The sequence below is a fragment of the Hylobates moloch genome, unplaced genomic scaffold (genome assembly GCF_009828535.3).
Source record: "Hylobates moloch isolate HMO894 unplaced genomic scaffold, HMol_V3 SCAFFOLD_6, whole genome shotgun sequence".
NCBI classification, from domain to species: domain Eukaryota; kingdom Metazoa; phylum Chordata; class Mammalia; order Primates; family Hylobatidae; genus Hylobates; species Hylobates moloch.
Genome location: NW_026652281.1, coordinates 68352434 through 68374835, shown reverse-complemented (window position 1 = coordinate 68374835; position 22402 = coordinate 68352434). Strand labels below are relative to the sequence as shown.

At 36.6% G+C, this 22402-nt stretch overlaps 1 protein-coding gene across 7 annotated transcripts in view; it reads left to right on the top strand.

Moving 5' to 3' along the window:
- TENT2 (terminal nucleotidyltransferase 2) overlaps window positions 1-20630 on the top strand; it is a 79102-nt gene extending 58472 nt beyond the window's left edge. For all 7 annotated transcript variants that reach the window (XM_058440765.1, XM_058440767.1, XM_032156972.2 and 4 more), the window contains 4 exons: window positions 2381-2517; window positions 13066-13157; window positions 15411-15490; window positions 18251-20630. In XM_058440765.1, the coding sequence (XP_058296748.1) occupies window positions 2381-2517; window positions 13066-13157; window positions 15411-15490; window positions 18251-18325 (384 nt within the window). In that variant the 3' untranslated portion in view covers window positions 18326-20630. The remainder of the gene's footprint in view (window positions 1-2380; window positions 2518-13065; window positions 13158-15410; window positions 15491-18250) is intronic.
- Window positions 20631-22402: the final 1772 nt, after the last annotated feature.

The window sequence follows — 22402 nt, the reverse complement described above, 5'->3', positions numbered from 1 at the left end:
AGCCTCCTGAGTACCTGGGACGACAGCAATCATCACCATGCCCAGCTAATCTATTATTTTTTTAGAGATAGGGTCTCACTAAGTTGCCTAAGCTGGTCTCAAACTCCTGGGCTCAAGGATTTCATAATTCATATTGCTATGAAATTATACTTAAAGTATTTTATTTGATAACCTAAACTTCTTTCTGTTTGCCTGGAGATGGAAAGTGATCATCTTTCACTCAAGATTTTGAAGAACAGTTTCCATATAGAAGATTAGCCAGTCTAACTTATTTCAGAAAGTGCTTAATTGTCCAAAGATTGATCCTTCTGCCTTGGCCTCCCACAGTGCTGGGATTACAGGCTTGAGCCACCATGCCTGGTTTAGGGGATTTCTTAAGGATAGATAGAATTACTGTCTACTGGTAGCTGCCTTTAGGTGTCCTCATCTTTTTCAGTTTTGGTTTGGATTTCTGCTTCAGTTCTCCCTCAGTAAGTATGACCTGACTCTGTGTGTGTGACCATGAAAAAGAACAGTGAAGCTAAGAGAAGACTGGCCAAATTGTTGGTCTCAGGTCATTCAGCATTTTAATGGAGTGGATCTCACAACTCTTCAGTTCTTAATGTCATAATTGCTGAACTTTTTCTTTACATTACTGAACAAAATAAAAATTTTAAAGGAGGTACAATCATTTTTAGACTTCAGATAAGAAAGTGACTTCTGTTTTAGCATATTCAGTTCATAAATTGAATGCTAATTGTGCTTGGTGCTAGGAATCAAAATTATTAAGCTTTCAGAGCAGGAGCTATTAAACAGTGACCTACTTATTTGATCTACATTATACCTTTTGTTTGATTTGCCAGAAAATAATATTTAAATTTTATAATTTTAAATATTGTTGCCCTGAGTTCAGTTGTATACCCAACGAGTTAAAGGGGAATAGAGGCACTGCATCTGTTCTTCCTTCTGTCTTTAGTCTTCACTAATTGAGGTTTCTTTCCTACCCCCTCCACTTTTAGACAATTAAAATTTCTACTTGAATCTTAAAATGTAATTAATACTACAGCTGTTAGAAATGTAAGGGGAAGGTCCCATGTTGAGGAGTATCAACTGTATGAATTTGGTTGGAATAGAATTTTTATTCTGAGAGAAAGGTAATCACTTCATAGTAGTTAACAATTATTGATAGAATTTTAGGTAATGTAACAAGGGAGGAGATATTTTTGTTTTCTTGCTCCTTTGTTTTTATTCATATTTTGGGAGCACTAGCATTAAATGATGCACTGTGCTATTTTTCTACTACCATTATTTAGAGAGTCTCCATTTTTTAACTTGGCATTATTTAGATGTCTTTAATTACATTAGTATCTATAAGCGAAGGGTTGAGGTAGTTTGGAATCTTAATCATAGTTGTCATTCTGCTGCCTTAACTAATTGCTTTTTTTTTTTTTTTTTTCCCCAAAAAAAAAAAAAAAAAATTCAATCTCTATTCTGACGGCAGTGGAGAAATACAGAAAACCATCCTTGATGGCACTGTGCAAATTACCTTGCATTATTTTCTAATTGATGTATATAAATGACTTAATAATTTTGATAGTACATTTAGTATATTTGAGAGCCAGAACTTGCTGTTAATAGAGGAAAAATGGATATGAAAATGAATGGGATAACATAAGAAAACAGAATAAGTACCCATTAGTATTCTTTCTAATAGGCATCTTTGTTCCTGGATTTCAGGCAAATAATATCCTCTTTTATAAATATTATGGTAAAAGCCTGCTGAATATTGCTTGTTGGTATGTTTACTATCTCATTTTCCCTGCCTTCTTTGTCTTTTCAGGCTTAATTCAGGTTGAACATCTCTCTTCTTTTCCATCTAAGATACAGAAACAAAGCAAAATTTGTAAAATCTTAAAATTAGTAGAAGTACTATTTCTATACTAAAGTTACTCTTATGGCCTTTGAGAGAAGTTTGAAGTGACAGAAAAAACTCTTACTTTGTGCTATAGCCTTTATACATGAAGTATAACTGCTCCTTGTAGGAATAATTAAGAATGAGATAACCTTTATGAAGAAATCTATATGGTATTGGGTAGATCTTAGTATGTATAGTAAGGTTTTATTTATGAGTTAGAAAATCTTTTGCTAAATAGCGATCTGTTGGGTTAACTGAGTGATATACTCAAGCCAAGGATTAGAATGTTAGTTTTTCAGGTACATTCTGGCCTACTGCAAATACTGGTGAAGTCTTTAGTGGAAGAAAAATTTCAGGTTTCCAACTTGCCAAATAGAGTAAATTTCTTCTCTCTTTTTCAAAGAGGAGCCTAGTTCAGGATTTATAAAGTTTCTTAGTGTGTGTTTTAAATGGCTTTACATTTTTTTCCCTTCTTCTTTTTGACAGGAGTCTTTTAGTCCTGCTATACAGCTGCACCTTGTACATCAAGCTCCATGTAATGTTCCTCCTTACCTCTCAAAGAATGAATCAAACCTTGGGGACCTCTTACTGGGCTTTCTTAAATATTATGCTACAGAATTTGAGTAAGTAAAACTTTAAATTGTATTTGTTTACTTATATATATGTGTGTATATATATGTATGTGAATATGAATGTATATATAAGTAAATGCTACAGATTTGGTCAGGAGCTGTATTTGTCACTTCTAGTGCTGTAAAGTTGTCCAGAAATGTATAGTTTATAAAATTTCCTATGTGACAATGAATTATTGGAAGCTAAATAGATTTTATATTCTTATCTAATAAATACATTTATAGTTCAGTAGGCCCAGTTTTAGTTGATTTCAATAGTGATAGGCCCTATGTGTTGGTCCTGTGCAGGTGCTGTGTAGTTTGGAACATCCATTTTCTATACACTTAAAAGGTATAGTAAAAAACACTGCTAAGAAAGACTAATAAATATCTATTTAATACTTGGCATCTTCATAAATAGTTGTGTTAGTATGATATGCAAATTGAGGAATGTGTCTTTTCCTTTTTTTTCTTTTCTTTTTTGAAGATGATATGTAAACATAAAACAAAGAACGTATAATCAGGCTGGACAGAACTGAAAGTTCTTATGTGAGTTCTAAGTCCGGAGAGAGTGGAGTTAGGAGTTATTTGCAGCTCTTCTGATCAATCTGGAAAAGCTTGAGGGGGGAAGAGAGAAGATTTAGGAATTGTACAGTATTAGAGGCAGGTACAGTTACCATTGGATACCACTTTGAAGAAGTTTGCATAGGGTAATAATAGTAATAATAATAATAAATTGCTATTACTAGGTGGGAAAATGGTTCTAAACATATTTTTATTATATTATTATTTATATTTATCATTTCATTCCATTTACATAATTGTTATCTGGTGTGTGGTATATTATGCCCATTTTACCAGTGAAGCATGGAGAGAGGGAAAGTAACGTGCTCCAAGATCACATAGCTAATAAGAGTAGTATTTCAGGCCGGGCGCGGTGGCTCATGCCTGTAATCCCAACACTTTGGGAGGCCGAGGCGGGTGGATCATCTGAGGTTGCAAGTTCGAGACCAGCCTGACCAACATGGAGAAACTCCCTTCTCTACTAAAAACACAAAATTAGCCGGGCGTGGTGGCGCATGCCTATAATCCGAGCTACTCAGGAGACTGAGGCAGGAGAAACGTTTGAACCTGGGAGGTGGAGGTTACAGTAAGCTGAGATTGCGCCTTTGCACTCCAGCCCAGGCAACAAGAGTGAATTCTATCTCAAAAAAAAAAAAAAAAAAAAAATAGGATTTCAGATAGCATTGACACAGAATTCACACTTAACTGTGATACTTACAAGTATAAAAAGGTAAGAGCTTTTATTTATTTATTTATTTATTTTTTGAGATGGAGTCTCACTGTGTTGCCCAGGCTGGAGTGCAGTGGCGTGATCTTGACTCACTGCAGCCTCTGCCTCCCTGGTTCAAGCAGTTCTCCTGCCTCAGCCTCCCGAGTAGCTGGGACTACAAGCACCCGTCACCACGCCTGGCTAATTTTTGTATTTTTAGTAGAGATGGGGTTTCACCATATAGGCCAGGCTGGTCTCGAACTCTTGACCTAGTGATCCACCCGCCTCAGCCTCCCAAAGTGCTGGGATTACAGGCGTGAGCCACCGTGCTTGGCCACGGAGCTTTCATTTATATTAAGATGAAGAAAGATTAAAGACTGTATGAGACATAGTACATAAATAGACTGTGAAGGTTTAATGGTTATTCTAGAGTTCTCTAAGATAGTGCAATAACAATAGCTAATGTTTAGTGAGAATTTATCTAGTGTGCTGTAGTAAGCTGAGTGATTCCCATGGATTTCAGTTAATCCTCACAATAACCTCTGTCAAGCTTAGGGAATTTGTATACATGAAACTTGCCCACGGCAATCTACAGCTAGATTGTGGGAGAGTTGGGATTCACTTTCAAGCTGGACTCCAAAACATTCTTAATTGTTAGACTGTATTGACATTGTTTATTATGTTATATCAATTAGGGACTAGGAGATGTTTGTGGAGGGGGAAAAGGATTCACAGAAGAAAGATACATTTCTCCCATGTATAGTGTAGGATTAGAGCATCTGTATACAAATACCTTGAAAATCACCTGTTTTGTTGAACAGAAACAAGATAGTAATGTGTAGGTTTGTATGTTAATTTAATATTAAAGGAAACTAGTCTGCTGGGTCAGATGATGCTGATGCTTGGAAAGAGGTTTCAGAACTTCACCGTATAATACATTTGTCATTTCATATGAGATATTTTCAGAAATTTGAATTTGGGGATCACAGCCAAGAATGTAGTCATGGTAATAAACTAGATGCTGTATAAAAGAATTATGGCAATTGTTAAAAATGTCTGTAAGGATTTCTTCTGAACTTTGAAGTAATCATTTAAAAAGTTCTTTTTTTCTTTTTCTTTTTTTTTTTTTTTTGAAACAGAGTCTCGCTCTGTTGCCCAGGCTGGAGTGCAGTGGTGCGATCTCAGCTCACTGCACCCTCTGCCTCCTGGGTTCAAGCAATTCTCCTGCCTCAGCCTCCTGAGTAGCTGGGATTCCATGCCTGGCTAATTTGTTTTTGTATTTTTAGTAGAGATGGGGTTTCACCATATTGGCCAGGTTGGTCTTGAACTCCTGACCTCAAGTGATCCACCCATCTCGGCCTCCAAAAGTGCTAGGATTACAGGTGTGAGTCACTGTGCCTAGCCAAAAGTTCTTTTTTCTGAAAGACAAAACATTAAGTGACTGTTAAGGGATGCTTGAGTATATGGTATAAATGTTGCAGAAGTTTTATATGGTCATTTAAAAATTACTATGTTTCTGCCGAGTATGGTGGCTCATGTCTGTAATCCCAGCACTTTGAGAGGCCATGGAGGGGAGATCACTTGAGCCCAGAAGTTTGAGACCAGCCTGGGCAACATGGCAAAACCCCCTTTCTACTAAAAATACAAAAATTAGCCAGGTTTGGTGGCACATGCCTGTAAACCCAGCTACCTGGGAGGCTGAGGCACAGGAATTGCTTGAACCAGGGAGGTGGGGGTTGCAGTGAGCTGAGATTGCTCCACTGCACTCCAGCCTGGACAATAGAGTGAGACCCTGTCTCAAAAAAAAAAAAAATTACAATTTTTCTTACCTGCTTCACTCTCACCTTGCTGCTGAAATACTTCTGTTTTATTTGTTACTTTCTGTGGGTGCATGATATGTTTGTATATTTATAGGGTATGTGAGATATTTTGATATAGGCATACAGTGCATAATAATCACATCAGGGTAGATGGGGTATCCATCACCTCAAGTGTTTATCGTTTGCATTACAAACAATCCAGTTGTCCTGTTTTAGTTATTTTTAAATGTACAATTAAATTATTATTGACTATAGTCACCCAGTTGTGTTATCAAATGTATATCTTATTCATTCTATTTTCTCGTACTCATTAACCATCCCCACTTCCCCCTCTCCCTGCCACTGCCCTTCCCAGCCTCTGGTAACCATCATTCTTGTCTCTTATCTCCATGAGTTCCATTGTTTTAATTTTTAGATCCTACAGATAACTGAGAACATGTGAAGTTTGTCTTTCTGTGTCTGGCTTATTTCACTTAATGTCCTCCAATTCCATCCATGATGTTGCAAATGACAGGATCTCATTCTTTTGTATGGCTCAATAGTACTCTGTTGTGTATAAGTACCACATATTATTTAACCATTCCTCTGTTGATGGACACTTAAGTTCCTTCTAAATTTTGGCTATTGGGAATAGTGTTACAAAAACATGGGAGTGCAGATATGTCTTCAGTATCCTGATTTTCTTTCATTTGGGTATATGCCTAGGAGTGGGATTGCTGGATCATATGGTAGTTCTACTTTTAGTTTTGGGGAAACCTCCAAACTGTTCTTCATAGTGGTTGTACTAATTTACATTCCCACCAGCAGGGTATGAGGGTTTCCTTGCCAGCATTCATTGTTGCCTGTGTTTTGGATAAAAGCCATTTTAAGTGGGGTGAGATGACACCTCATTGTAGTTTTGATTTGCCTAAGTCTGATGATTAGTGATGTTGAGCAGCTTTGCATATACCTGTTCTTTGTATGCCTTCTTTTGAGAAATGTCTGTTGAGATCTTCTGTCTGTGTTTTAATTGGATTGTTAGATTTTTTCCTATAGAGTTGTTTAAGCTCCTTATATATTCTGGCTATTAATCCCTTGTGAGATGAATAGTTTGCAAATACTTTCTCTCATTCTGTGGGCTGTCTCCTCACTTTGTTGATTGTTTCCTTTGCTGTGCAGAAGCTTTTTAACTTGATGTGATCCCATTTGTCCATTTGCTTTGGTTGCCTGTGCTTGTGGAGTATTACTCAAGAAACCTTTGCCCATACCAATGTCCTGGAGAGTTTCCCCAATGTTTTCTTACAGTGGTTTCATAATTTGAGGTCTTAGATTGAATTCTTCAATCGATTTTGGTTTGTTTTTTGTGTATGTCGAGAGAGAGGGTTCTAGTTTCATTCTTCTGCATATGGATATCTAGTATTCCCAGCACTATTTATTGAAGAGACTGTGCTAGTGTATGTTCTTGGCACCTTTTCTGAAAATGAGTTCACTGTAGATGTATGGATTTATTTTGGCATTCTTTATTCTGTTCCATTGGTCTGTGTGTCTGTTTTTATGCCAGTCCCATGCTGGTTTGGTTGCAGCTTTACTGAATTTGTTTTTCATTTTAAGATTGAGATAACTTCAAGATATTCAAGTGGAGATACTGAGTAGACAGTTGAATATATAAGCCTAGAGTCAGGAGACAGGCCACAGAGCTAAATATTTGGGAATTGTCACCAGGTAGATGGTATTTAAAGCTATGAAACTCTGAAAAAAACCAAGGGAGTGAATATATAGATGGAAAAGAGGAAAGGGCCAAGCATTCGGTACTCTAATATTAAGAAGTTTACAGTTTACAGTTAAGAAGTTTACAGGAAATGCAAGAGATAAAGGAATATGTATTGTTAAATGACACAATAAACAGAGAGACAGACAAATGCAGAATGTAGGCATTCTGGGAAATACTTGGCCTAATCCCCTCCAAAGTCAGTATCATTAAAAACAAACAAGGCCGAGCGTGGTGGCTCACGCCTGTAATACCAGCACTTTGGGAGGTCGAGGCAGGCAGATCGTGAGGTCAGGAGTTGGAGATCAACCTGACCAACATGGTGAAACCCCATCTCTATTAAAAATTAAAAAATTAGCCATGCATGGTGGCGGGCACCTGTAATCCCAGCTACTCACGAGGCTGAGGCAGGAGAATCGCTTGAACTCAGGAGGTGGAGGTTGCAGTGTGCCGAGATCGCGCCACTGCACTCCAGCCTGGGCACTGCACTCCAGCCTGGGCGACAGAGCGAGACTCCCTCTTAAAAAACAAACAAACAAACAAAATGTGGGGGGAACTTTATTAGATTTAAAGAGATGGAACAGTCATATACAATGCATGAAGCTTGATTATAATCCAGTTGGGGTTGGGGAACTCTAAAAGGTATTTGAGTTACTGTTAATCTTCTGATTGCTGTTGGTGTTACAAAGGAGAATGGCTTTATTCTTAGAAGATATATATACTGAAGGATACAGAAATGAACTTTGATGAGGTGTACAGGTTACTAAGTGGTTCAGTTCAAAATACGCACGCAAATGTGGCAAAATGTTAACACTTGTTGAATTGTTTTTAAATTTTATACTTTTAATTTTTTTGTATTTGAAATTTTTCATAATACATAGATGATATAAAAATGAGATTGGGGATGAGAAGGAACTAATATATGTGTCTAGGAAGAAAGAATCATTGAGATAGGAGGAAATCCAATGGAATGTGGTATCTTGGGAATCCAGAGGAGAAAAAAATGTTTTGAGGAGGAAGGAGTGATTATCTGTGTCATTATTTTTTGATAGATTGAGTAAGAAGCTATATGGACTCCTCTGGACCCTTGACAGGAACAGTTTCTGTGGAATAATGGGGATAAAAAGCATAGCATTATTGGTGTGGACTCAAGAGAAGACAGAGGGAGAAGAAATCAATATGGATAATGGAACTCATTCTCTAGAGCAGGAAAAAACAGGGTAAAATTAGAGTGTTAAGTGGAGTCCAGTTTTTGTTTTTATTGTTGGAGAGGAGAAATAACCCATCTTGATGAAAAATTGATGATACCAGAGAAAGGCATAGTAAATTTTTGGAAATAAACTTGAGTTAAGAATGGTTGGAATCTAGAGGACAAATAGAATAGGAGCACAGATAATTCATTAATAATGATCAAAAGTAGAATATACGGACACAGGGTAAGTGTAGCTGAATCGGCGTGGTTGGAGCTAATAGGAATTACCTTTGGATTGTTTTAGGTTTTTAGTGCAATGAGTCAGGGACATGTGCAGGTAATGATTGTGAAGGTGGAAATTTGAGAAGTAAGATGAAAGTATAAATTGTCATATACTAGAATAAAAGGGTGGATTAACTATGGAAAGACAGTACAGTTGGGGGTAGTAACATTAAGAGCCCTCTTTAGCTAAGTGATCATTAATTTAAAGTGTGATCATTCTGTGTGGTTGCATCTTTCCACCCATGTTCAGCTGTGTGGGAAAGAATTGGAGTAGATTTAATCAGGGTTGTATTTCAGCCAACTAAGTTCAATGCAGCAAGAGTGGGTAAGAGTTGAGACTATGTGAAAGGGAGCGATTTTAATAACTGACCATGCATGGGATGTATTACATTCAGTCTTGAAAATGTGGGCACAGAGATGCCTATAGGACATCCAGGTGACAGTTTCCAATAGCTGGTTGTAAATGTTAGCCTGGAACTTAATAGAAAGGTCAGAGCTGGAGAAAGGATTTGGGAAAGAAACGTCAGATTATTGGAGCCTAAGGTGTGTACTCTAGCATTAGAAGATTCAAAGAGGCTGAGCCCTGATGGATACTAACATTTAAAGGTTCAGGTAGAAGATGAGAAGCCAGTCAAAACAGAACTCTAGGATTAGAGTAAAATTTTTTCCCTGCCTAAGACATGTGGAATTCCTAACAGTTTTCTTTCGGTTTCCTTCCCAGCCCATAACAATAAAACAAAATTATATATATTTGTTCACTTAATTTTACTAGTGTGTGTGTGTGTATGTATATATACATATATGTATGTATATATACATACACACACAGCCATATGGTATCAGACTCATAATTTTGACTTTATTAGACTTGAATTTTCCCTTATGTCGCTTAAGACAGCATTTCCAATTTAATCAGTTGCCTCAAAATACTTTCTGTGGTCGCAAAAAGAATGGGGCTGGGCGCAGTGGCTCACGCCTAGTCTCAGCACCTTGGGAGGCTGAGGCGGGCAGATCGCTTGAGGTCAAGAGTTTGAGACCAGCCTGGCCAAGTAGTGAAACCCCGTCTCTGCTAAAAATAAAAAAATTAGCCAGGCGTGGTGGTGGGCGCCTGTAATCCCAGCTATTTGGGATGCTGAGGCAGGAGAATTGCTTGAACCTGGGAGGCACGGAGGTTGCAGTGAGCTGGGATTGTGCCACTGCACTCCAGTCTGTGCGACAGAGCAAGATTGACAAACAAAAAGAATGGCTAAAGAGAGTTTATTGATGAATGCCAGTCTGTTAACATTACCAAAGAGAAGAAGCAAGTACCTAACTTGCTTCTAATATAATTAGTTGTCTCAGTTTTATATTTAAAAGATGATCATGTATTATCAGCATATTTTAGATTAAATTAAGCCCCATATCTGTTCTTTTCTGAAACATCTCTCTTCTGTAGATTCTGTATCTTATTTTACACTTTAATTATTGAGTGACAATAACAGATTTTTACATGCCAAGCAAATTATGTTAGAGAATAGATTAGTATGATAAAAGGCTCAGGTTATGGGCTGTGTTTTAAAGAATGAAATATTTAGGGAAGATATTTCTAAATTACCATTTAAATTCAACTCTTGGTAAGACCATTTGAGTCCAGGAGATTGAGGCTGCAGTGAGCCATGATTGTGCCACTGTACCCCAACCTGGGCTTGTCGACAAAGCCCTGTCTCAAAAAATATATAAATAAATCTACCTTTAGAGTACAAAGAGTATAAAATTATATGTCATGTTTTAATGATTTGAAATGTTTAACAATCTAGAAATATTTAAAAGTTCTTTGAAAGTGCAGTAGATTGAATCAGTCCAAATAGTAGTGATTCAAAATATTCTTTTTCTTTTGAAGCACTTCAAATGATACAATCATTTTAATAACTGCATTATTTCGGTTTATTGTACATTGAAACTTAAATGATATCTGGTAAGGGATGATAATAAAATGAATATATGTATTAACGTATATCTCATACTGTTTCTGTGACCCAGTTTAGAATCGAGTAGTGGCATGTAGTGTAAAATCAGGATTTGTTTTAATAGAAATACAGTGGTAAAGATAGAATTTTTGATTTACGGAAATAAAAGTTGTAATTTAACAGCAGGATATAGTATTTCAATATTTCAAATTCTTCTGAAAGATAAAAATCAGTCTATGCCCTATAAAAATAATGTTTACAATTTTAATTCTGCAGATTTAGTTGTCCTGTAATCTGTTATTAGAAAACAAATAGTCTCAAGGGAAAATTCATTTTATTAATAAATTTGACTTAACTAGTATAAAGTGAAGTGATGCAAACTGTAGTATGTAACCTCGTTTGCTTCAGGTTTGTGGCTATATAACTCCCCTCTTTACATTGTTATTGTAAAGAAACAATGTAAGAAAATTGTTGGAAACATTTGTGTGGATTTTTTTTTTTAAATAGGGTCTCACTTTGTCAGCCAGGCTGGAGTGCAGTGGCACGGTCACAGCTTACTGCAGCCTCAACCTCCCCTTGCTTAGGTGATCCTTCCACCTAAGCCTCCTGAGTAGCTGGGACTATAGGCGCTGGACACCATGCCTGCTACTTTTTGGATTTTTAGTAGAGACATTTGAAACAATAGAGCAGAGTAGTCTTTCTGTTTGGAGTCTGTACTAATGGAACTGCAATACATGAGGGATCTAAAACATTTTCCTGTAACCGATACTAAGTATTTCCATTTGACAACCCACTTAATTTTTAAAAAGCACAAATCCTGATATATAGATATATATTTAAAGAACTTAAAACTTTCTTTATAAAATATTTACAAACTCCTCTTGATCAGAACAAAAATAAATTATACTTTCAGTGTGCTTTACAAGAATCAAAATTCACAAGATGCAAACTTTTTCATGCTTATTTAATATAGAAATTAATTAAATTTCTATAAACAAATGCCATACAGGACCCATGATTATATTCTTAGAAATTCTCTTTTCGATAAATAGAGGAGAAGTGTAGGGTAAGTGTTGGAAGGTCCCAAGTGATAGTCTTTCTCTGCTTGCTTAAATGGTAGAGAAAGCTAAATACTACTTAAAAAATGGTATCTGCTGTTCTTCAAATTTATTTTTCTCTCATATACAAGCTGGGTAGTCATATACTTTGAAATGTTCCTTGAAAAAAAGAAAATACTTGTAATAACTGTTAGATAAACCGTTCTTAAAAAATGTAAAGTTAGTATGTACTAAAGACTGGGCAGTTTACCTTCAGGCCTGCTGATGAAATTGTTTTACTTGAATAAAATTTTACTCTTAACAGCTGCATCTGATATACAGCAATAAAGTATATTTTCATAGAGTATTAATTTTGCTTTCCTAAAACAGCATCTACTTCTATTGGAAAATTTCAAAATTTTCTCCCAAATCATACACATAAAGATGTACCTGAACAAAAACTATTTAATAATACAAGAAGATAACACTAGAAGATTACTTCTCTCTTAACAAATAACAGATGTTACTACGTTGTTAACTATGACCATAGTTGTTTTTTTTGTTTGTTTGTTTACTTGTACTTTCTTTTCTTTCTTTTTTTTCTTTTTTTGAGATGGAGTCTTGCCCTGTCGCCAGGCTGGAGTGCAGTGGCATGATCTCTGCTCACTGCAACCTCCGCCTCCTGGGTTCAAGCGATTCCTCTGCCTCAGCCTCCCAAGTAGCTGGGACTACAGGTGCACGCTACCGCGCCTGGCTAATTTTTGTATTTTTAGTAGAGATGGGGTTTCACCATCTTGGCCAGGCTGGTCTTGAACTCCTAACCTCGTGTTCCACCCACCTCAGCCTCCCAAAGTGCTGAGATTACAGGCGTGAGCTACTGCACCCAGCCTGTACTTTCTTATTTTTCCAGTTACTTCATTTTTTCAATAAATATGTGTTGAAAACCTGGTATGTACTATGCACCTAAGTGAAGAGTGAAAAAAAATAAATATCCAGTATCTTGGAGCTTTCATCCTACTTGAGGGAGACGCAATGAAGAATAACGTAATAAATAGTAAATGTAAGAAACAAATTCTTAGAAGATGATAAGTGTCGTGGAAAAAAAATAGAGGTGGGAAATAGGGATTGTGGTGCTGAGGGTTGGGGCACAGGTTTCAGTGTTCCACAAGAAAATTGGGGTAGGCCTTAACTATTGATACAATAAAAATAATATAAGAGAAATTATGAAAATAGTTAACATGGTTACTGTTTTTCTTCTTATAGCTGGAATAGTCAAATGATTTCAGTTCGTGAAGCCAAAGCCATTCCGAGGCCTGATGGTATTGAATGGAGAAATAAATACATCTGTGTAGAAGGTAGTTTTCTGTTTACCATCCACGTATCATCATGGTACTATGAGAATTACTTGAGTAATTTCAGCTGTGTTTCAGTTAAAAGTAATACATTTATGTCTGAAGTGATTTGTAAGTCTTTTAGTTTAAAAATTTTAATTTTAAAAAATTATTTAAAATTTTTTAGGTGTGAGAAATAATAAACATAAACTTTAGGCATTCACCCTTTCTAGTTGGTAAGATTCGAGCTGTCTTTATCCCTTTTACTTGTGGTTGATGGACAATTTCATGACTTACAGATGGAAGAAAATAGAATCTTTATATGTGATTCTTATACTGACATGAGTTATAGTCTTTTATACTTAAAATATTAGTGCAAGTTGGACTTCTATAAATAGAAATTGATTTTGCTTTAAAACTGATCTGAAGAAATTTTCTTCTCTAAGATTAATTTACATGTAGTTGAATATATCCTTGAGACATTTTGAGTGAGTAGAAAACTGACTTCAAGGAACAAAATTATTCTCATAGATGCTAAATTGAAGACCTTTGTAAATCTGGAGGTTAAAAAATATAAATAGTTGAGAATCAGCATTTGTAGAAAACATCAGATTTCGGATGTTTTAATCTTGAATTATATACAGTATTTTAAGAGTTTGTGAATATGAAATTTAATCTCCTGCTTTAGTGTGCTAATAAATTGCACTGGGTGGGCGTTATTTTAGTTACTTGTGTTCTAAAGTGCTATGGTGACACAATTCAGTATAATTTGGCATATGACCTTATTCTGTTAAGGAAAAGAACCCCACAATACTGTGATAGTAAACTGCTTTTTAACATGGCCTTTCTAAGCAGTAAAAAATAAGCAAAAGGAGTATTTAAAATTATGGGCCTGTGTAGATTATATGACAAATCTAAAAGTTTTGACCTTTCCATCGGATTCCCTATTCTTCCATACTTTTTCTAGGTCTTTCCCCTCAGTTAACCTTTCCTCTTACCAACAACTTCATTCTTTCTGCCTCTAGTCTTTCGCTTTCAGCTTTAAGACATACATACATCTTCTCATTCTTGAAAAATACTCTTTATTTGGTCCTTCTGGTTCTTCTATGCATTTTTCCTCCTTTTTCCGTGCTAAAATTCTTAATTTCTAGTAATTTTTACCTACTGCTGGCATTATTTTAGATATCTCATTCCTGATGCCTTTAGTTATCCTTGTCTTCTCATTATTATCTTCAGTTTCCTTGTACTCTTCTGTTTTCTTCCTCTCTATATGAATTCTTCTCTCTTGTGGGTGAAGGGTGAGTGGGATGGTGGTGTGAACATGGAAAGTATATATATTGGAGACACACATACATAAAAACTGTTCCTTTGTTTTTTTCCTGTCTTCTGTTTGCTTTTCTCTTTTTCTCTTTTCTTTTTCTGTCAAATTTCTTATGCAAGTTACTTTTTTTTTCTTTTCTTTTTTTTTTTTGAAATGGAATCTCTCTCTTTCGCCAGGCTGGAGTGCAGTGGCGTGATCTCGGCTCACTGCAACCTCCACCTCCCAGGTTCAAGTGATTCCCCTGCCTCAGCCTCCTGAGTAGCTGGGACTACAGGCGTGCACCACCACACCCAGCTAATTTTTGTATTTTTAGTAGAGATGGTGTTTCACCAGGTTGGCCAGGATGGCCTCTGTCTCTTGACCTCGTGATCCACCCACCTCAGCCTCCCAAAGCGCTGGGATTACAGGCGTGAGCCACTGTGTCTGGCCAGACTTCACTGTATCTTTTTCTAAACCATCCACTCGGGCCATAACTCCCTGCATTGTCTTCCATTTTCTCCTGTATTGAACCTCTACCTTCAAAGCACAAATCAGCTTTTAAGTTAAAATTAAATTAAAGTTACCTTTCTGTGATATTTAACATTAACTGCCTCTCTTCGATATAATGCTTTCTTCTTTTTGATGACTTTTTATTATTTTCCTAAGGGTAGGTCTTTGACCCTCTGTAATTTTTCAGAAACCTTACCCACATTTATGATTTAGACTTAACACACCTATGCTGATGACTTTCATTTTTGATCACCCTCTCCCTTGAATTCTATCTACCTTATTAGGCAGTTCATAGTATATTAAGCTTTTCTATATACATAAATCTAATAAAGATATTAGGCTGACCCATCTGAAATTGCAATTTTTGTAGGTCAAAAACTATTAACATTGACAGCATCAAACCTAAAAAAGAAACTGTAGCTCTCATTTTAATAATTTTTTCTTTACATTTGCATTTAACATTGCAGAACCTTTTGATGGAACAAATACAGCCAGAGCAGTGCACGAAAAGCAGAAATTTGATATGATCAAGGATCAATTTTTAAAGGTAAACAATGCATTAGATCAACCCTAGAAACATTAGTAGACTAGTATGCTTTAAACAGGAAAAAATACATATGTAATAGGACAGAATGGTTTCTCTTCTGTGAATCCATTAATACAGCATGATAGGGAACTTATTATTTGAATTTAGTTAAACTTTTCCTTCAAAGAGATCTGGCTCTGTTTTTATTCACATTGCTTTCACTTTCATAGAAATAAGCATTTTCTCTTTTCTTTTTGATACGGAGTTTCACTCTTGTTGCCCAGGCTGGAGTGTAGTGGCACAGTCTCAGCTCACTGCGTCCTTCACCTCCCAGGTTCAACGGATTCTTCTGCCTCAGCCTCCCAGCTAGCTCGGATTACAGACATGTGCCACCGCACCCAGCTAATTTTTTTTTTTTTTTTGTAGAGACAGGGTTTCACCATGTTGGTCAGGCTGGTCTCAAACTCCTGACTTCAGGTGATTCATCCCCTTCTTCCTCCCAAAGTGCTGGTATTACAGGCATGAGCCACTGTGCCCTGCCGAAATAAGCATTTTCATAGTGAGCTTATTAAATTTCCAAAATGAGTGAATAATCCTAATGGACTCTTTTCCCTCCTTAGTACATTGGGGAATTTATTGTGGCCTTAGAAGGAAGCTGATGTCTGATCCATGCTTTTTCTAATGTATACCCCACTGTCACAGGAATTAGAGTGCTGTTTATCTTTGTTTATATTTAGGAAAGTTATGTATATGTTTGTGTCTATAGTATGAATTTATTCATCAGTGATGTTGCTAGATGTGGTCTTAATCTTCAGGGACTTCCACAACACATTGTAGAAATGCCTTGATACACGTATTGAGACACGGAGAGGAGGGAAAGCTTTGTAGAAGAAAAAGATGAGAGAACCGCAAAGATCATTTTAGAGGCATACTTTTTCATTATCTAGACGTACAAGTGGACTTTATTTTAATAATAATTTAAAATGCAAGTATTGAGGCATGAGTATCACTGGAACCCAGGAGTTCGAGGCTGCAGTGGGCTATTATCAAGTTGCTGCACTTCAAGCCTAGACAACAGAGAGAGAGACTCCACCTCTAAAAAAAAAAAAATGAATAAAAATAATGGCCAGGTGCAGTGGTTCACACCTGTAATCCAAACACTTTGTGAGGCCAAGGCAGGAGGATTGCTTGAGGCCAGGAGTTTAAGACCAGCCTGGGCAACGCATAGCAAGACATAGTTCACACACACACACATGCACACACGTGCATGCGTACACACACACACACACACCTACCCCACCTCACCTCACCCCACCCCTGGGGTGCAGTGGTATGCACCTGTGTCTTAGCTACTGGGGAGGCTGAGTGGAGACAAAAGCCTTGAGCCCAGGAGGTTGAGGGTGCAGTGAGCTGTGATTGTGCCACCGCACTCCAGCCTGAGTATGAGTAATAGAGTGAGACCTTGTTTCAAATAAATAAATAAATAGATAAAATACAAGTATTCTGTTACAAGCTGTCCTTCAAATGAGACTTTCTTAATTTGGCAACCAGAATAGAAAATTTGTCTTATAGAAATTCTTTAATTTTAAAACAAATATTCAAGAGAGAATATTTTTGTCTATCAGATTAAATTGAGAACTCAAAAATAGCAATGCCACATTGGTGTTCTTGATGAGTGAGCTTTCATTTAGGATTGTTTAGTTGTAAAACCACTACTTTTAGGCAGTTGAATAACTGACATGAACTAGAATACAAAGATCTGCAGTCACCATGTAGTGAGACAGATTTTTAGCTTGTGAACAAGTTTCTTTTCTTCTCCTTATCAATTGAAATCACCATTATTTTCCAGAGGCATACATAAAGTGCCTTCTTGTAAATTTACTCTCTCCTTCATAAATACTATATATTTTTTTGAGACAGGTTCTTGCTGTGTTACCCAGATTCAGGCAGCCTCAATCTCCTGGGCTCAATGATCCTCCCACCTCAGCCTCCTGAGTGCTGGGACTATAGGCGTGTGCCACCATACCCAGCCAATTTTTGTATTTTTTGTACAGACAGGGTTTCACCATGTTGCCCAGGCTGGCCTTGAGCTCCTGAGCTCAAGTGATCTGCCCACCTCAGCCTCCCAGAATTCTGGAATTACAGGCATGAGATACTGTACCCAGTCTCATAAATATTATTTCTAATGGAAAAAGCTAGTAAAGATGTAAGACAGTCAGTCAAATAATTGAAATAATTCTCTCTTCTCAAATCCAAAGGTTTTGTGTCAATTACCTTGCTATTTTTAGATCGAATTAATCCGTGAATAAATATTAATATAGTCAGTTGTATCTTTCAGTACCACCTATGTGCCCATTTCTTTATTAATGAATTGGAACCATAAAAATATGGAGTTTTTAAAACAATACTTACACTGTGTTAAAAACTTGGAAAATAAAAACTCAACCAGCCTGGGCAATACAATTAGACCTCATCTCTACAAAAAAATTTAAAAATAGCTGAGCGTGATGGCACACGCCTGTAATCCCAGCTACTCAGGAGGCAGAGGTGGGAGGATCTCTTGAGCCTGGAAGGCAGAGGTTGTAGTGAGCCGAGATTGCACCACTGCACTCCAGCTTGGGCGGCAAGTGAGACCTTATCTCAAAAAAAGAAAAAACTCGAAGGAAAAAATTATTCAAAATTTTATCACCTAGAGAGAACCAACTATTAACATTCTTTTAAACTCTCATTTTGTTCTGCATAAATTTTAGGTTTTAAGAATGATTTTTCTTTCTCTCCCAGTCATGGCACAGATTGAAAAACAAGAGAGATTTGAACAGTATACTACCTGTAAGAGTTGCTGTCCTGAAAAGATAACTGGCCTCTATTTCTTAATAAATTCTTCCAAGAAATAAAGAACAATAGTTTCATCATAATACATTATGTTTACCTCCATCATAGTTGCTTTTTTCATAGTTCTTGTTTTCATGTTTTATTTTTTAAAAGACATATAAAGATTGCATATTTTATTATGACATTTCCTAATAAAACCCTTTGATTTAAAAATGTATTTTTGAAAATGTTTACATTGATGATGAGTAATATTGCATGCGTTTTCAGGTGATCAGAGAAAATATATTTTGGGAAATTAACTGAACAAATAAAAAGTTTTTGATATAACTTCAATTAATTGTACCACATGCTAATCCTGAAGAGATGTGTAGAATTTTGGAAAGGGTCTAATTCATACATGCTTAAAGTATAACCTATGTTAGATAGTTTGTTGTCAAAGTCTGTTCTAGTAAAGTGAAGATTCAAGTCAGTTGTTCAGTTACTTGAAGCAAAACGAAATCTTTCATTACAGTCAAATCACTGCAGTCATGAAATACTGAACAATTGCCTTAAGTCTTTGCTTGACTCACTGGGATAGACTGAGGCTTTGCGTGTGTCTGTATTAGCATTTCATTAGTACTTCACATGCTTTTGATGTACTCTTGAGATTGCTTTAAATTTTGTATTGAAACAACAATACATTTTGCACTGTAGTAACAGGAGCACTAACTCATAACAGTTAGTGAATTGTTTTAAAGAATCAGTTCAGTGTAGACATTTTGAAAAGATTGTTTCCTGTGCTTTATGATAGCTTAGTGCAATGTGCACTTCTGTTTTACTTGCCATTTTCCTGCTCTGTTTTCTCTGTGACATGAAGCAGCAGAAACTGAGATCAAAATTAAGATTATATCCTGTTTGTAGTATCAGATATTTTTCTGTGTACAATTATAGGATTGTAATCTAAACTGGAATTTTTAGGCAGTAAGCCACTACAAAATGTTTTAGATCAGACACAATAAAATTATTATAAATAAAAGCTTAATGTTTGTAAAAAATCTCTTTTTTAGTATTTCTTTTTTCACATGAAAGAAGTGGTGGCTGCTAAAAAAAAAAAAGCTACAGTGTTTATTAAGGTTCTTTTTGATTTATGTAAATATTTGTAAATTGGTCAGTGCCTGTAAATTTAAATATAAAAAGTAATCTTGAAAACAGTTTTAACTTTTTCAAAAGGACTATGTCCAACATTTTTTAGACCTGCTGTAGTAGTTTGTACCTCTAACGTATTTTTTTTTTGCAGACCAAATGCTAAAACTTTTGCTTTTCTTTGACTTGTAAAAGGTGCACATTTTCATTTTCTTCTTTAAGTTCAAATTTTTGTATGATGTCAAATGCAATAAAATTTATATATGGACATTGTTGAGGTGCTTTTTTTTTCTGTGAACGTCTTTGCTTTGAGATGAGACCGAGGCTGTAGTTATCATCTAGAACTGAACTAAATCTACTTATTAGCCAGCTAACCACATCAATATCATAAGATGTCTCTGGCATTATGAGGAATGAAAGTTTATACATAGTGAATTTTTTAGATTCATGATGTGTAACACTTTTTATGCATTTGAGCTTTTCATATTTTGGGGGGGAATTTTTCCTAAAATTTACACTGTGCATCTCTTAATCAGAATGTACTGAGTACAGTTAATATTCTAGTGATGACTGGGTAATCATTATAAGCACTAGTCATAGTACTATTCAGTAATACTGTGCGCCCTCTGCCTCTACAGTATTATGACATTTCCTAATAAAACCCCAGAATATACCATGGTGTGGGTTCCTTCACTCTCACTGTTTTCTCAGTTTTCAGTGGCCCCACACTTACTACTGCTTCTTTTCATTTGTTTTACCACAAAAAAACAGATCAAGAAGTCACTAAACTTAGACTCAATTCTATATCAGTAGACTGAGGCCTAAAATTATGCACATGTGACTGGCCAAATATGTCAGATAAGTGAACTGTTAATATATGAGAGAATTTTCTAGACTTTTAAGTTATTAATTTCAATTATTTGTGTGGTGAGTACTAAATTATTTTCTGTTTGTGTTGATCTGTCCATTTCTGTATATAGTTGTCCCTCAGTATATTGAAGGATTGGTTCCAGGTCACCCCCGTCCTCTTCAGATACCAAAATCCACAGATGCTCAAGTCCCTTATATAAAATGGTGTAGTGTTTGCATATATCCTACACACACATTCTCTTCTATAATTCAAATCATCTCTAAATTACCTGATACCTAATACAATGTAAATGCTATGTGAATAGTTGTTATACTGTATTGTTTAGGGAATAATAATGACAAGACAAAAAGTCTATACCTGTTCAGTACAGATGCAACCATTCTTCCTCCCTCTCCCTACCCCCTCCCAAATATTTTTCATCCTTGGTTGAATTCACAAATCCTACATGGATACGGAGGGCTGACTGTATTTGCATATGTTGTTAAAGTGGTGTTTAAAATGTGCAATCTGTACTACAATTCTAAATTTTGGATGGCTTTGAACTAGGATCTTTTTAAATAAATCTCACAGACATTAATGTTTGTAAGAAAGTTTTAATTAAATGATGGAAGGAACATAGAATGGCTACCTGTGATTTTGATTAGTGTTTAACAGATTCCCACAGCTGCGATTGAATTCCTTTTGTCCTGGATGAGCATGGTCATTTGGGATTACTGATGGTGAAGTCTAGCTGGTGTTAAGAGAATAAATATTGCTAATCCTAAACCTGGTTTAGTGAGCTGTGGAAGCCTTGACTCTGCTGTTTTCCCTCCTTATGCCTCACTAGCTGATGTATTTGTACTGTAATTCAATGATTTTCAGTTCATTACCTCCAGACATAATGCATGCATACCAGCTAGTGTAACTGGTGAATAATCCTCAGCTTACAGTCATATTTAACAGCTCTGTGACTTGCCATAATTAAAAATAAATGTTAACTCTTCTAGCCATCAAATCATTCTCATGAAATGAATATCTTTATTGTAAAGTTACCTCAATTTGTACATAGCAGGTCTGGTTCTGTTCTCTTCAGGGAGCATCCATTATATGTACCTGCTATGTGCTAGCTACTTTGCTAGTGTGTAGGCTTGTAAGGGATGGGGATGGTGGGACAAAGAAGAGTAGTAAACTTACAAAGTCTGCTGGGGAAGGAGATACAAACATAACTTGAATATAGGATTATGTGGGAACCTGGAAGAGAGGTACTGAGTTTAACTTTGGGATTTCAGAGAAAGGTGGTGATCTTGAATGACGGGTATCCTGGTAAAAATGGGACCAACCTTTGAGGCAGAAGGAATTGTGTTAATAAAGACACAGTGGAGTGATTGACAATGCTGGGAACTCCTGACTTCTAAAGACACCTGACCAGCTGGGCGTGGGGGCTCACACCTGTAATTCCAGAACTTTGGGAGGCTGAGGTGCGCAGATCACCTGAGGTCAGGAGTTCGAGACTAGGCTAGCCAACATGGTGAAACCCCGTCTCTACTAAAAATACAAAAATTAGCTGGGCATGGTGGCGGGTGCCTGTTATCCCAGCTACTCGGAAAGCTGAGGCAGGAGAATCGCTTGAACCCAGGAGGTGGAAGTTGGCACTGGGCCGAGATCGCGCCATTGCACACTCCAGTCTGGGCGACAAGAGCAAGACTCCTCTCAAAAAAAAGAGTAGACAGGTAAAACATGGCCTGTTAGGCAACCGTTACCTTTGTGAGGATGTTGGGGTTCAGTCTTTGAGCAGTGGGAAGCCATTGAGGGGTTTTAACCACAACTTGATCCGGGGAAAGGTTTGGGGCTTTTGGGCCAGTTTCAGACAAAACTTAGCTTTTTGCTAACGTGGGGGAAATAGCTCCTCCTCAAGGTTTAAGATGAGTGGAGATAGTTTCCTGGCTCAATAACAGGGACCACTGAGCAAGAAAATACACAGTATATTGCGATATAAAGAGAGCCGGGACGGAACAATGGTTCAAAACTGGGCTTTTGAGCAGGGCACACCTAGCTTTGTTTCTCACTGGGTCATTTTACTAGCAATGACAGCCTGAGCTGCCGGAGCTCTTCGGAGCCTCAGTTTCCTC